This window comes from Prunus persica, chromosome G8 (genome assembly GCF_000346465.2).
Source record: "Prunus persica cultivar Lovell chromosome G8, Prunus_persica_NCBIv2, whole genome shotgun sequence".
Lineage (NCBI taxonomy): Eukaryota > Viridiplantae > Streptophyta > Magnoliopsida > Rosales > Rosaceae > Prunus > Prunus persica.
In genome coordinates, this window is record NC_034016.1 from 18,897,366 (window position 1) to 18,912,762 (window position 15,397).

A 15,397-nucleotide genomic window follows, 5' to 3' on the forward strand; every position below is an offset into this window, starting at 1 on the left:
AAATGTGGTAAATGCATGCGAGACAGACATAGTACACATCTAGTCTCTTTTCACCTTTCCTTGATAACAATCTCTTTGCCTTTGCCTTTACATTTCTCAAGGGTTTTAAGAACTGCCACTGATTCTCTGCCTCCGGTGCTCAGGTACAAAAAAACGTGTACTTTATCTTCCCAATGGCTTCTTGTGTTTTTTTTATTAATGGGGCTGCTGATTCATGGCTTGTTCACTGAGTTTCCAGTCATGGACTCATGGGTATTTTGCATTTTTTAGCTTTAAGGCACAGAAGGGTTCTTCTTTGTTGTTGGCTTAGTGTGTTTCTCTTGATTTTGTGTACTGGATTTTGCTTTTAGTGTTTTACCAATAGCTCCCTGCAAGAGAGCTGGTACGTTCGGTGGGGTTGACTGAACTTTCCAAGGTCAGGAATTTAGGATTTTTATAAATCGAGGTGCTTTTCTTGGTTCGTTTAATTCAAATCCCATTTTTGTATGAACGAAGATAGTAAACCCATTTTCCAAGGTGAGAGATATTCATGTTCAAGTCATTTAAAGAAGAATTTTGCTTGCGCCTACTGTTTTCTCTGTGTTCTGTTTCCCTTTGGACTGTTTTAGCTTTTGTTGTAAGCACCAACAACATTGTCTTTATCCTGCTCATAATAATAGACATTAGTATTATTAATTTGAGTTGTTGCGCTAATAAACATGTGTAATTAATCTCCTTGTTTTATCAAAGGAATAACGAGATAGATCAGCAAGGCCACCAAGTAAGCTCTCTGCATCGAGTTTGCAATCAACAATGGTGAGCTTAAGAAGACACACACACTTCAGACTATGCGCTGGTAAAAATTTGTTGAAATGTGATATACAAGATATGACTAATTGCCTTAACTTGTTGCATACACCTGTACTGTTGCACTGTTCTTAGAATTTTTGGCATGCGTCCTCATCCGAGTTTTAAGTTGGGCAATTATAACTTTTCAACGCTTTGAGATGAATTTTATGTTTTGGTGACTAAGAATCTGATTTAAATCTGTTTATTCTTAAATGAAAATGGTCACCAAATTATAAGTCTTTGCAGGAAGAACATCACTTCCTAGGTTTTGTGACATCAGAACTGCCCTGACTTCTAGCCATGCAAAACCAAAGAGTGTGCATCGGATGCGTTCAAATGGTTCAAATGATGTAAATCAGCCAGAGAGGGTAAGAATGGATTACCAAACAGTCCATATTATTCCATCACTTGCATCAGATGTACCTCTGCTTTCTTTGAAGGTTTTACTAACATGTTAAGGCACTGATTTGATGTAGGATGATAACACTTCAAGATCAAGAGTTCTTATTTATATTTTAAGAACACTTCTATGACAATGACTTAGAAACCTTAAATAAGGAAACTTTGATGTGATTTATATTCTGGTGTATAAATGTCTTGTAAAATTCAAGGCATGTGATTCAATGCTTGATTAATATGTCTTGAGTTCTAGATTCCTTTGTCTTATAACTAAAAGATGTGTATATTCCAACTGTATAATTTCCAGAATGCGACTGCTATAGGGTCTTCCGCGAAGGTTTTCACCGATGCAGTGCTGGCTTTGCCTGCTTTTGCAAATGTGGGAAGTGAGTCAGGACACTCTCGTATACCTTGGCGGCGCTTTGAGATTGATGGGAGTTCTCTGGGGGCTTATATATCTCAAAGCAACCAAGTTATACCCTTGCAAAGCCAAGTAAAAGACCAAGAATCTTACACCCTTCAGCTTGACAAGAGGATAGAGAACTTGCAAACCATGGTCAGCAAGCTAAAGGAGGAGAACACACAGCAAACTGGTGAGCTGGATACTGCAAAGGTTGAACTTGAGAAGCAGCAAGCAGACTTGGAGATGCTTGAGTTTGACAAATTACTTATGCAAATGGTTGAGAAGCTGTGCGGGAATGTAGAGCTCAGCCATCAAATAGAGTTGGTGATGGGTGAGCCTAACCAAATGCAGCTGAGGGAGATTTTGCAAAAGGTTGAGAAGCTGTGTGAGGATCTCAGAAGCGTCGCTTCAGCCGGTGTTGTGGAGGATTCTGCGGCTCCAACAGACTGAGAAGACAGAGAGATTGACTGATAACTAAAGGCTAGTTTAGATTAACAGAAATAGAGAGGAAAGTAAACATATTTTGGGGAGTTTTTCTTGGGTATATATCCAACCCACCCTCGTCAAGCAAAGCCCTGTGGGATTGCACATATACAACTCAAGTATTATCAGTACAAATTATGAAATTAACTACTACTTATCACATGCAGTCTGCAGATAGTTATTCATTTTATCATGCTTTTTCTTTTTCAAAAATCTCATAATGGTTAAGTATGACAATTTAAAGAACTTAAAACGGGTAAATTTTCCTACATCTCTCTAAAGCTATGGGCATACAGCATAGGGGCTTATTAAGCTTCCGTGACAAGAATATTTATTCACATATCTACAAGAGTTCGACTCTGGACCTCTTCTCCCTTGAATAAATAGGTAATCAACAAATTTTTGTCAAAACACTAACAAAGTACATTAGGTTATAATACATCGCTATAGCAAAGTAGATTAGGAAAGAAAATACAAATGCTCAAAAATGTCATTTGGATAAATGAATTCTAGTCCTTTTTTTAATTCCCTGGTTGGGTTTGGAATATTTAGACGAAGAAGAACTCTATGCATTAACATCCGAATTTACCAAATTATCCTGAGTGTGATTTTCAGTCACAAACCAATAGTGTTACTAATCTTTATTGAGTTAAATTTTTGTTTCTTTCCCTTTTTTTTTTGGGTGGGTTTCGCCCTTTCAATTGGATTAAATTTCGTTGGGTTTGGCTTGGTGATTTTTGTCTTTAATATAAAATCAAAAAGAGTTTCTTTTTGGATATTCACACCAATTAAAAAAGGGAAGCGAGGATGGCAAAACGCTAAACTTTATATCTCCACAAAAATTAATACATATCCCCAAACAACACAACCCTAATTCCCAAGGCCAGGCCGAAACCTCAAAGATGAATTCGGAGGTACTTATGAAGATGGTAGCACCAGAGAAATACTTGAAGATGGCAGACTTGTTTAGTCGCATGATTTTTTACCTGAGGTTGCTTGGTCTGCACAAGAAACCATCCACTTTTCGCAGTATTTGTGCCCTAGTGGAATTCATGGGCCATAAAAAAAAGTTCACCTGCAGGCATCTGGCTCAGATAAAATTTTTACTGCCCGAAGCCATACAGATAGATGCAGTTTATGTGCAGGACATTAAAACTGGGCGCATGAAACCAGACATGAACATCAACTTGCTGTTCCACGACGTTTTTGTTCTTGTACAAGGTGGTGGTCAATCTGAACCTTCCGATCAATTTGAAGCTCTGCGCCAGCTTTTTGTGTCTAGGCTTGTTCAGTTTTTGTCTGAGAATCCTGAGGCTTGTAATGTTCCAGAGGCTGTGTTGCCTCAGCCTTTTGGGCATAATGGGCAAGAAACTCACGCTGCAACCGCAATTGAAACGGAGATGTTGGCGGAGCAAGTCCCCTTCCATATTCATCAAGATTTCTTGAACCTCAAGATACAGGACGACCTTCAGCAATTTCATTAGGTCTTAGAGTTGTTTTGAGATTTTTTTTAGATTGTTTGTTCTTTCAAATTTTTATGATCTTGTTCTTTCAATTCGAGATTGTTTGTTGACATTAGGATGATTTTGCTCATTGCTTCGTTGGGCGAAAAGAAACCACTAGCTCTAGGTCTAAAATTCTTTTTCCTTGCAAAGGACTTGTAACAGAAGAGGTGATGATTTCAAATCTCTCTCCCATTATCGTTTATATCAAAAAAAAAAAAAAAAAATCTTCGAATGTTGAAACGAAAACCACAATTTTTTCAGTTGTACTACACCCGGAAACCTTCCAGGCAATTGCATAAGAGCTTGATTGTGCACAATCGAATGGGAGTGAAAATCTTAATCCTCCCAAAGGAATCCAACTAAGCTAGGTTGTAGTTGTGTGTTGATTGCAATCTGGTGAAAATCCACAACACACTAACCCCAGTGGAAAACTTTGGTAATTTTTATAGATCACGTGGATAATGATGCAATTACCAGATAATTAATTTAGGACTTCACAAATTATGTATCAAAAGCAAATTATGCAAGGGAGTGAAAAGGTCTCACTTTATAAGCATTGCAGTTGGTGAAAATCACCACGCCTCATACTTAAGGCTATTTGCAGGATGAGAATACTTCATGTTTCATTCCAATACGAACTACATTTCCAAATATACTAAATCATGATTCGGATGGTGAAAAGAACTTTTAACTACAAATGTATTGTTTGAAAAGATACGGATATGCCATGACAGCGCAAAAAGCTTGTCTTAAACAAAATACTAATTCTAAACCGATCCATTGCTTATCATGCCAAGATTCTTTCACTCATTCATTACGGGCTTGTTCTCACTGGCCTTCGGCCTATGTTCCTTGGGCTTCTGCTCTTCCAACTTCCTGGAGTGTCCAACAAAAATACAACCATAAGTCAGGAAGAACCTCATGAAAACAAGACCGATTTCACAATACAAGAAAGAAACAAAGGAAAAATAAACAAGACCACGCACTATATAAAAGGGCAGAATCCCATATGCAAGACCATACACTATATAAACCCTAAGCACTATATAAAAGGGTACTAACAGAGCAGAACACCATATGCAATTCGACATGTAAAAGTTCGAAGTAAGCAGCACTTCAATAGAAAAAGGGGCACAAAATTACTAAACAAAAGGGGCGCCGTGTCACTTAAACTCTTAATTAAACTTCATAAACAGGCCTCAAGAAGTTAACCGCTTTTATTCCGTATTAGAGATTATGCATTTCCCACAATGTGGATCCCATTAAAACCAACTACGACTGCATAGAAGTTTTAAGGTATTCGCGGATGATAATACAGGACATCTCTAATGACTTAAAATTAGTTATATACAAAAGCAACAAATAATGAACTATAATTTATCGAGCTCACAGAATAGCTGAAAAAACAAAGCATAACAAGCTGCACCTTAGCATATTATTAGTATAAGCGTGCGACCAAACACACAATATGCATACATCCAAAAAGTGTTTCCCTGTTTTGGAATCAAAACCAAGCATTTTACCAAAATGAAGAGTTCAGTTAACAATGCATATGCTAAAGTATGAAAAAAGCAGCACTTAAATCATCAACTCATCATCCACAGCTATAATAGAAAGTCAAGTTTTCATGATTCAATACACGATTGAAAAACAATTCTTGCTCAAACTCAGCTCGACCAGGCCAAAATACACACAAGCGATAGAAATGCATAAAAAATTGAGTCAAATTCTCATCCATAGGTTTGATTGTTTGAAAGCATAACTTATAAACCACCGATTGAAATCATTTCCTCGCTTTCACGTCGACAAAGTTAGAAGACCAAAATTTCCACCATCAGAAATATCTCAGCAAAGGTTCGAAACAAAAAGCCCCAATTTCACACGAAATAAACAAGCGAAAAAAAACCCACAAGACCTAAACAAACGGCTATTACAGTACAGAGGTTTGCGTGTGGTGCGAGAGATAACAGAGAGAAGGAGATTGAAGAAAAGGGAAATACCTCTTATCGGAGGAGCCTCCCTTCTGGCTGAGGAAGGATCGGAAGAGGGGTGAGTTGACGTCGTAGATCATCGTTCCGATTACTTTGGTTTGCTTATTGTGCTCTGACGATTTAGAAAACCCTAACCCTAGTTCTAGTCGTTTGGCTTCCGCAACCTTCGGTTAAAATGCGGTATGGCGCGCTTTTATATGGCAGAAGGCGGTGACCGGGTTTTTCTAATCGGGTACCGGCCTCAACATCATATTATTATTGGGCTTATGGTCTGATGCGAAAATTCAAGCCCAACTGGGTGCTCTGCAATTTTTGTATAGGGTTGACCCATGCAGCTGGCCTATCGAAGATCACTCATTAACGCCCTATTTAATACTTTGGTGGACGATGATGGTGGTAGAGATAACGTAAAAAGATGATTTCATTTGTTTACTCATGCACAATAATCTCAGAGATCCTCATTCATATTCCAACTTTTTGAATCGGTATCATTTATTTTTTTAAAATTTTTTTTTTTTAGTACAAACGATGGTCTAAAATATAGTATAATGGGGTTTCTCATACACACACATAACTAAGATGCAGGGGAGGCCCTAAGCATAGGCGAACAAGGCGATTGCCTAGAGCCTCCAAATTGGAAGAGCCCCAATTTTTATAAACCACTATATACACATAGTGAAATTATATAGTACATATGTATGTTTCTTTAAAAATTGTACTATATTAAGCCCAACTACTATTAATAAATAAATAAACCCAATTATTTACTCTAAAACTTAAAATAAAGTTAAACCAGTTGAATAGGTTAACCAAGTGACATATACCTTAGCAAAAACCAAAAAAAAACCTAGCATCATATAGAGAAATCTGCTCTACTCAACATAAGAAAAAAAAACAAAACAAAAAACAAGCAGTTTATTATTGAATATCTACTGCAAGAGGAATTGATCTTCGAGGAAGAACAAGAAGGTAAAAACCCACAAGACTATTGCTTATATTTTCTATTAAAAAGGACATGGTAGAAAAACTTGATTATGCAAAGTTAATTGATACTTTGGCATCAAAAAATGCAAGACGAGTGATGTTTTGATGCATTTTATAAAGTTGTTATGTGAATTATACTTTGTTTATTTATGTTTAGGTTACAATTATAACTTTGAGTTCATATAATTTTTTTAAACTTATCGTAAAAAAAAAATTAATATACGTAGAGAGTTGAAGCCCACATTTTGGTAGTTTGCCTAGGGCCTCTAAAACCTTAGGACTGTCATTACTAAAATGTCATGTGGGTTCGAAACTGAGATATCTAATATACAAGTCAACGTTATTTTTCACTAAACTAGACTTCAATGACTTAATAATTAAGATATTGTCATATCATATTAGGCTTTACTCTATAAAATATGAAAGTGACAATAAGGAAGATTTACAACAACAAAAAACCAAATGTTAAAGTAGAATTATTGGAGTGGAGAGGGAGAGTATGGACCATGGACTTTAAATGAGGCAGGCCATAACATGCTTGATTGGGAGTGCGCTAGCCTTCCAAACGTGCGAATTACGGTGATAACCCTTTGGTAGATTTTTCTTTTTCTTTTTTCCTCTCATATCGACATGAGATGGTAAGATACAATTCATCATCACATATGATTGATGACCAGCGGCAAACTTTATCTTGTCAGTAAATCCAGCTTATCCAACTCAAATGCAAATTTTGAATTTTGTGATATATGTGATAATTTGACACTTTTGACATTAAATTTTACGGAATATCAATTACATTGCACTCGTTGTCTTCAAATCCATGTACGACTTAGTTTAGTTTGAATTTGAACAATTTATCCCTCCAGCTTTGTCATTTAATGTCCACCTAAATTTGACATATCTACTGGAGGCACTGAAGTGCCAAAGCCACCTTTGTGGAAGAAAACATGTATATGGAAAACCTTAATTAAGACCTTTAATTGCCTTCTCACATATTATGTTATGTCATCTAATTCACGAGGTATCTCTCTCCACGTAGTATTTTAGAGTATCTTTAAGAAAGATGTCAAATGCAAAATTTTAAATTTGAATTTAATAACTTATGTGGCAATTTGACACTTTGAAAAAAATTTAACTCCACCTGGAAAGTCAAACATTATATTATCTTATTATCTATTATATATAAAGCAAAAGGCAGAGAATGGTGAAACATTCAAAATACCAGAAAATGCCCTTGGTTAATGCAAACATTAAGAATTCAAATTATTAATTAAATGAGGATAATATGGTAAATTCATAATTTTTGGTATTAAAAAAATTAAAATTAAAAGAAAATTTAGATAATGGATCCTATTTTTATGGAACACAAATATCCATTATCTTTTTTAATTCTAAAATAAATTTTAATTTTTTTTTTTAAAAAAACCTCTCGCATGCGCGAAAGCGCGTGCAAAGAGGCTAGTATTTCTAAAAGCAAATGGGGCCCATATGATGCATAAAGTTTTAAAAGAAAATAAATGATAGTTGAGTCCACGAGTAAAAAAATATTTGACATCAAATTTTTTGATATGTTATTTTTGACATATCTCTTCGAGCTTTTAAATTCATGTAAGATTTGACTATTTGGGGCAACTTTAATCTTCAATTTTTGCCATTTTATGTCAATGTGGCAATTTAACATATCGATTAGAAATGCTCTTATATCACCTAATATGACATATCGGTTAGAGATTATATCTAAAATTATTCAAATCACATTATTAATTGCTCGACTTCTTCTAATAGATATGTTAACGAGGTACACATATAATTGCCTCCAGTAGAAACAAATGTTGGCTTAACTTTATGATCATCACATCATCAAAGAATCAGACTCCTGATCTTTTTATGCTAAAAACATACGTATGATTTGACTAGACTCTCTTGCTCCAATCCCATCGGACGGCCAATATGTGGTATATGAATTCATCCGTACGAGATAAAGTGGGCCCACATGACGGAAGGAACCAAAGTTGACCACCTGGGCATCTAGAGAGACAAACCAAATTCCGAAGATGCTATTCAACTCAGCTGTTTCTCTATCCTTACTGCATTTTGGGATTAGATTAAATTCTGTTTTATTTTGTTTGCCCTTGATTTTATACTTAAGTAGCACCTATGTAGTTAGCATTAAATCTCCTTTCGTTAATTATGTCAAAGTTAGTCGAAATGTTGACGTGGCAAGTACGGATTGGACGAGATTAGTATTTTGTCTAACTTAATTGACCAAGTCAATGAAAGGGGCTTGATTGCAAAAGTTTTTACCTACAAAGGCATTATTGTCAAAATTAAAATTCATGAATTATAATAAAAATACGTAGATGATAAGTGTAATTAAGTCAAACTTTTTTACTAAGGCTCTTGTCAATTTCACAATATTATGAGTTTGTTTTTCAAGTGACATTTGAAAGGGAGGATTCAAACACAGAACCTCAAGTATATGAGTAATTACTCTTAATCAATTGAGCTATAAATTCTTTACTACAATACTGTGAGTTTACCTTCTAAACAAATTATAGTTATAAAAAAAAACTACCATGTGATTCATGGTAACTGCTTGCATCGGCCTAGTAATCGAGTGAGTTGAGTTATAAAGTATTTTAACAAATTGTTATGGTTGACAGTGTATTAAAATCCTAGATATTAAGTAAGAGACATGTAGATCAAGTATTTAAGAACAATTATTTATGTATGCAAAGTCCTGTATTTGAATTCTCACTCCTCTAATATTACTTGTATACAAAATCTGAAACAATAAATTTTGAGTTGAAAATCACAATCAATTCCAAGGAACCAAGGCAAAGTGTAGTATACTAATAATATGTTGGTTTGATTAGACAGGTTAAGTACTGATTAGGGTAATGATTAGGCAGAAAAATAACTTTTTTGCTTTTGAAAAAGTTTTGGTTTTTAGCAAAAATCAACCCCTAAACCCAAAGGCTTTGGGGAGGTGTGGTTGGCGGGACATTATCTTCTTTCTTATATGGCAGGCCGTCCATCCAATCACCGTTTCGTCGGTGCCCCTCGCTCGCTACCAACCAACCCACGCTAATAATAATTTCTCTAACCCTCTTTGCCCACCCTTGATATTTGTTTAATGACTGACTTATCCCTCTCCCCTCATACTATTGTGTTATCTCGTGTACACGGCAGTGAGGATTTTCTATTGGGATGACTACATTGCCCTTTTTGTTTCTTTCTGCAAATTCATAATCTCAATCATGTTAATGTTATGTTGCATAAGATTGTAGGTTGGGTTGTACTTGTATCTTGTTTGATTGTTCATTGCTAATGAAATAGGTAATTGGGTAAGTAGGTTTCATATGAAATAGCAGCGATTTTAACTAAATTCTTTCTTGTTTTACGTTAATAAACACGTTATCGTTCTTGTCTAAAATAATAAACTTAATCACTTCTCACCTCTCACCATTAACCTTGTTGTATCTCCAATTGTCTTATACCAAAAAAGAAAAATATCTATAAAAAAGAAAAAAGAAAAAGGGAAGACATTCATTGTGGTTGAAAGTAAAAAAGGAAGGTTTTGAATTAATGAAAAAACACTATATGATTCTCACTTTATTATCCACCATATGGGTTTTAGCAATCTTTTGAACAAGTACTTATCCAAAAGAAAAAAAACTTTTGGAACAAAAAACCTTGTTTAGCTAATAACCACAAGCATAAGCACATGATAATTGGACTTGAAGCTGAGTATTTATCTATATGAGAGGGAGCAACAGGAGTCAATTTTATGAACCAAAAACAGAAATTATTCAGGGGTATTTTGGTCAACTTATAGACAATGGCACCTATTGGCTAAGGCACAAGGGGTAATACCGAAATTTCAACCAAATTGCTAAAGTACACACAACACAAAGTATACGTTCTGCTTTCTACTATTCATACCCTTCTCTATCTAAGAGACTTGTCTCTCTACAGTCTCACACCTAAATACCACCACCAGTCCACCACCACCCTCTTCTTAATAATACAAAAGCAAAATTAAATGGGAAATAAAAACAAAAGGTGGTAGATGCATGAGACACAAATACACACAACACTCTCTCTCTCTCTCTCTCTCTCTCTCTCTTCGCTCACCACCTTCCCTTCCTTATAAATCCCAATCTTTTTTGCCTTTGCCAAGGATTTTAATTAATTAACACCTGCCTCTAATTCTCCGCGGCCTCTGTGCTCTGTGCTCCAACAACCGCCACCTTTTCTGCCTCCTCAGGTACAAAGAAACTGACTTTCTTTGCCCAATGGCTTTGTTTTGTCTTTTTTCTTGATGGGTTGTTTTGTTTATTCATGGCTTGTTGACTGAGTTTGTGGTCATGGGCATTCTGGGTTGACGAGGTTGGAGCCGCAGAAGGGTTCTTCTTCATTGCGGGGTTTGTGGGTTTGTCTTGATTTTCTGTGTTGTGGCTTGTGTGAGAGTGTATTTGGTGTTTTCTTTGAATTTTGGCTGTTGGGTTTTGTTTTTGCTAATATCCCCTTCCATGAAAGGTGGTAGGTTGGTGGGTTGACTTAGCTTTCCAAGGTCAGACATTAGGAATTTTTATCAATTTAGGTTCTTTTCTTGGATTCTAATCCCATCTAACATGATGGATGATTTAGTTTTCTATATGCAACTTCATGATGACTGGAAGTATTGTCACCTTGCACCAATTACAGCAATTCTGAACGAATGAGAGATATTGAAGTCATGTAATGGATGAATTTTGCTTGCCTCTACTGATTTCCGTTATATTCTCATTCCACTTGCGACTGTTTTAGGTTGTATAAGCACCAATAGCATTGTTTCTCTACTCACTTTAATCAAAGGCAAACACGGTTCTTTAGTAACCAAGAGGGGAAGTTACTCTTAATTTTTCCTTTAATCATTAATTTGTTCCTGCCATGGTGACAGGTCTGAGTTACTCCAGTTCCTTATAGCGTATGTTGAGATGATTTGTGGTGGTAGGGATAAAAATCGGAAATACTTTTAGACATATGACTACTTGATGATCTTTTTTCCTCAATTCATTCTCAATTATGAATGGTATTGTAGTAGTTTCTTTGGAAGTGCAGACCTTCACTCATTTTGCTTATGAATTTCGTTGATGTATGGTAAAAATAGTCTGTTCTGAAACTTTTATCCTTTAATGTTGTTGCATGTAGTTACTGTCATTGTGTTTTGATTTCCTTGCTTATTTGTGTTTCTAGCGCTTGTATAATGTAATAAATATATAATTTTTTGTAACATTATAATTGTTACGTCGTTCCCGTTTGAAATTCAAAAATATATACATATATTTACGTTTTATTATAATAGTTCTGCTTGATTTATCCCAGGAATAGGTGGTACATGAGAAAGGCCATCAAGTGAGTGTTGTGCTTCAATAATTAAGTTGAAATAAACCATGGTGAGCTTAAGAAGACGCAGACTCTTGGGGCTATGCTCTGGTAATAATCAGTTGAATTGTGCTATACAATATATGATGATTTCTTTTGTTGAATAGCCTATATTCTTCTTCTTATTTTATTTATAAAAAAATCCAGTATCCTTCTTCTGCTCTTAGTAATTAGCTTGTTTATCCATTTTGAGTTTTAAGTTGTGTTATTGTAACCTGTCAGCGCTTTGAGATAGATTTGCAGTTTGATGACTAAGAATCTAATTCAGTAGGTTCTTTGCTTATGCTTAAATGACACCAAATTCTTGGTCTTTGCAGGGGTAAGTCCTGTTCTAGATCCACTTCCTAGGGCTTGTGACAATGGAACTGTTCCTCAAAATTTTTCTCGGACAAATCCTGTCAGCGTGCATCCCATGCCTTCAAATGATGCAAATCAGCCAGATGGGGTAAGAATGGATTATCAGTCAGTCCATATTACATGCATCAGATGGGCCACTTGTTTTCTTCAAAGGTTTTATTAGTGTGTTCAAGACACTTGTCAGGCAGGATTCCTAAGTTTTTTAAATTTATATACGTATGGCAAGAGAATATTCCATATATATATACATATCTATCTATTTTAGAAAGGAAAATGTGTATGCTGCGTGTCTTGATAGCATAATGTTGCCATGTTTTATATGAAAGTAAGCTGAGAGGGGGAACCTGTGTCAAAAGGTAAGCTGATGTGGCAAACCATGTGAGATGTTAGTGCCCCCAGACCTTGTTTTGTGGCCAAGTATGCTCGTAATTCCTAGTTTCTTGATCTAGAAGGTTATACAGCAGCATGTTCTTGTACAAATATTTATTTTGAAGGATTTAATCAGCCAAAAAAAGAAAAAGCAAAACCATAAGTACGAAACAGAAAACTCTATTTTGGAAGAACCCACTAGAGATTCTATATTCCTTATCAATTATTTCTTGCCTTTTCTGGTTAGTTTAACTGGCATGCCATACTCAGATATAATCCAAACTTAATTCTTCTTAACCTATTCTAAAACTCAGGTGTCTAACAGCATAAGTTTCTACGCGTTATTAATATGTAAAACAGCTGTCACGGTGTATATTCCAAAATGTATTATTTGCTATTCGTGCCCACTTATGTTCATTTTAGCTGATTCTTTATTTATTACCAGAATGCCAGCGTGAAAGTAGAAGCTCGGTCGCCAACTGCATCTGGTTCTAGCTTATCCAAAGAGCAGCATGATCAGCAAGTTGCAGGTTTGTTATTTAAATTAAATTTGTTATCATTTTGTAACCCAAAAAAATTTGCTATCGTTTCTAGTGATGTTTTAGATAGATTAGAGTGCTGGATGCCTTGGACACACAATGTGCGACTTCATCCTTTTGAAATCTGTATCTTTTGTCTTTACGTAATGAGGAACATCGTGGTTATTAAAGAAACGAATTTTTTTTTCTTCTTGTGGTTCTGTATTTATTTCTCGGAGGAGATGAGAGTTTTTGATTGTGCAGTTATTTTCTCCTTTTGGTATAATTTGCAGAGATTAGGCACACCCCTCTTTTGATGTTTTTAATCATATATTTATGTACAACTCTATATATAAATACAAAGAATCTTGTATTTGCCTAGGACTCCTGCACACAACATATTATTGATAATAGAAATACTACAATTAATATGTAAGTTAATCCTTTAGAAAGGGCTTGAGGTGCAATGTTGGTTTTGGAGGTCTATGCCAGTGTTTCAATTTGATATTTTCTAATACTTAATATGCTATTTGCAGGGCCACCAATAAAACGCAGAAAGCGACATCGGAGAAAGCATTTCCAAAACCAAGAACCATGTCTAATGAGAGGTGTCTATTTCAAAAATATGAAGTGGCAAGCAGCTATAAAAGTTGACAAGAAACAAATCCACTTGGGCACTGTTGGTTCACAAGAAGAGGCTGCTCGTTTGTATGACAGGTACAACTGCATCTTTGCTAATATGAACAATTTATATGGGATGAGCACTATAAGGAATAGCAAGAATGTGTAGCATATACAAGGTCTTCCAGTTTTGCATAGCCCGTTGATAATGATCGTTCCCCTTCAAAGAGAACGTATACCAGTTGACATAATTTGGAGAACCACAAACCATTTACACTTCTCTTTTGTCTCCCTGGGGAATTCTCCTTATTAAGGTTGGTCTCATTTACATAGGTTCTTCTACATTCTACTCTTTGTTGCACCTTCAAATGAAACAATATTAGTCTTCATTGTTGCTTCACTGGTTTTTCCTGCCCGCATTCTTCAGACAGGGTCTCCATTAGATAGGACATGCCATCCTAACTGTTCATTCCAGCCAGTTTTCTGCTAGGCGTCGTAAGTGTTCTGTGTCTTAAATTTTCATCAGTATCTTCTTTTGTCTTCTAATGGTTAGCTGTGTCCTATACTCTCCCATCAGTTTTTTTCTTTTCTTTCTTTTCTGAATTTTGTTCTGCAAGCCTATACTGTATTGTGTCTGCCCTTGCCAATATGATGTGGTTCATGCCACTCCCACAATATGCAAAAACATGAACATGAACATGATAAGCCAAATGCGAAAAGGGTGTAAGCGTTATGTATAAAATGCGATATTATAGCACATATATAACTTTGTTAGTATTATTTATTTGGATTCAGGGCTGCTTTCATGTGTGGGAGGGAACCCAATTTCGAGCTTTCTGAAGAGGAGAAGCAAGAACTGAGGAAATTCAAGTGGGATGAGTTCTTGGCCATGACTCGTCATGCAATCACCAACAAAAGTAGTCTTTCCTCTTCTCTTGTCTAATGTTCCTCAGGCTTTGTGTAGTTTAACTCTCTCATGGTTTGCTTTCATAAAATATTGCAGAACACAGGAGAAGGCCCGGGGCAGAGTCACACAAGAGGTCCGAGACTCCATTGGAAAATGGGGACTGGGATGACAAAGAAGAAGTAGACAGTCTCTCGGCTTCAGAAGATATGGAGCAGGATATGTTAGGCTCTTGAAGATATAATGGTTCAAGGAGAATGCTTAATTTTCTATTTCTTAGCAGTTAAGTGCTAGCTGATAGGCCTCCATTTTTTAGTGTATAAAGGCCCACATTAGGGCAAATGGTACATTTTATTGTCTCTTGATAGGCAAATGCTCCCAATAATTAGTCTCAGATTAGAACCATCATTAGTCTCTAATCGCTAGTGGTCAAATAAACCCATACAAAGCGATAATTCTATTTTTCCATTGGAAATTTGCAACCTCTTTTAAGTTGTTAATGCTTGAGAAACTTATTTCAAGAAGATCCATATCATCTGTAGATTAATTTATTTTTGATTTCTTATTAGCTGATCAATGTGATTACATGCTAAATTTGATTGAGA

General features: G+C 35.7%; 3 protein-coding genes across 5 annotated transcripts; 2 read left to right on the forward strand and 1 right to left on the reverse strand.

Annotated features, from left to right (window-relative positions):
* Positions 30 to 2,275, forward strand: LOC109950561. 3 transcript variants are annotated; one of them, XM_020569730.1, is made up of 4 exons: positions 30 to 143; positions 730 to 835; positions 1,075 to 1,196; positions 1,535 to 2,275. In XM_020569730.1, exons 2-4 carry the CDS (start codon positions 793 to 795, stop codon positions 2,078 to 2,080), a joined length of 711 nt encoding a protein of 236 aa, XP_020425319.1. In that variant the 5' UTR covers positions 30 to 143; positions 730 to 792; the 3' UTR covers positions 2,081 to 2,275. The 3 variants fall into 3 exon arrangements, with proteins under 3 accessions (XP_020425319.1, XP_020425320.1, XP_020425321.1); XM_020569731.1 differs by having other exon boundaries at positions 730 to 795; XM_020569732.1 differs by lacking the exon at positions 730 to 835.
* Positions 4,147 to 5,914, reverse strand: LOC18767915 (wound-induced basic protein). Its single transcript, XM_007199182.2, has 2 exons — positions 5,619 to 5,914; positions 4,147 to 4,494 (listed from the first exon to the last, which is right to left on the reverse strand). Exons 1-2 carry the CDS (start codon positions 5,687 to 5,689, stop codon positions 4,422 to 4,424), a joined length of 144 nt encoding a protein of 47 aa, XP_007199244.2. The 5' UTR covers positions 5,690 to 5,914; the 3' UTR covers positions 4,147 to 4,421.
* LOC18768899 (ethylene-responsive transcription factor-like protein At4g13040) lies at positions 10,536 to 15,320 on the forward strand. The gene is made up of 7 exons (XM_007201820.2): positions 10,536 to 10,863; positions 11,964 to 12,074; positions 12,341 to 12,468; positions 13,195 to 13,279; positions 13,804 to 13,984; positions 14,684 to 14,805; positions 14,892 to 15,320. The coding sequence occupies exons 2-7, from the start codon at positions 12,032 to 12,034 to the stop codon at positions 15,026 to 15,028; spliced, it is 696 nt and encodes a 231-aa protein (XP_007201882.2). The 5' UTR covers positions 10,536 to 10,863; positions 11,964 to 12,031; the 3' UTR covers positions 15,029 to 15,320.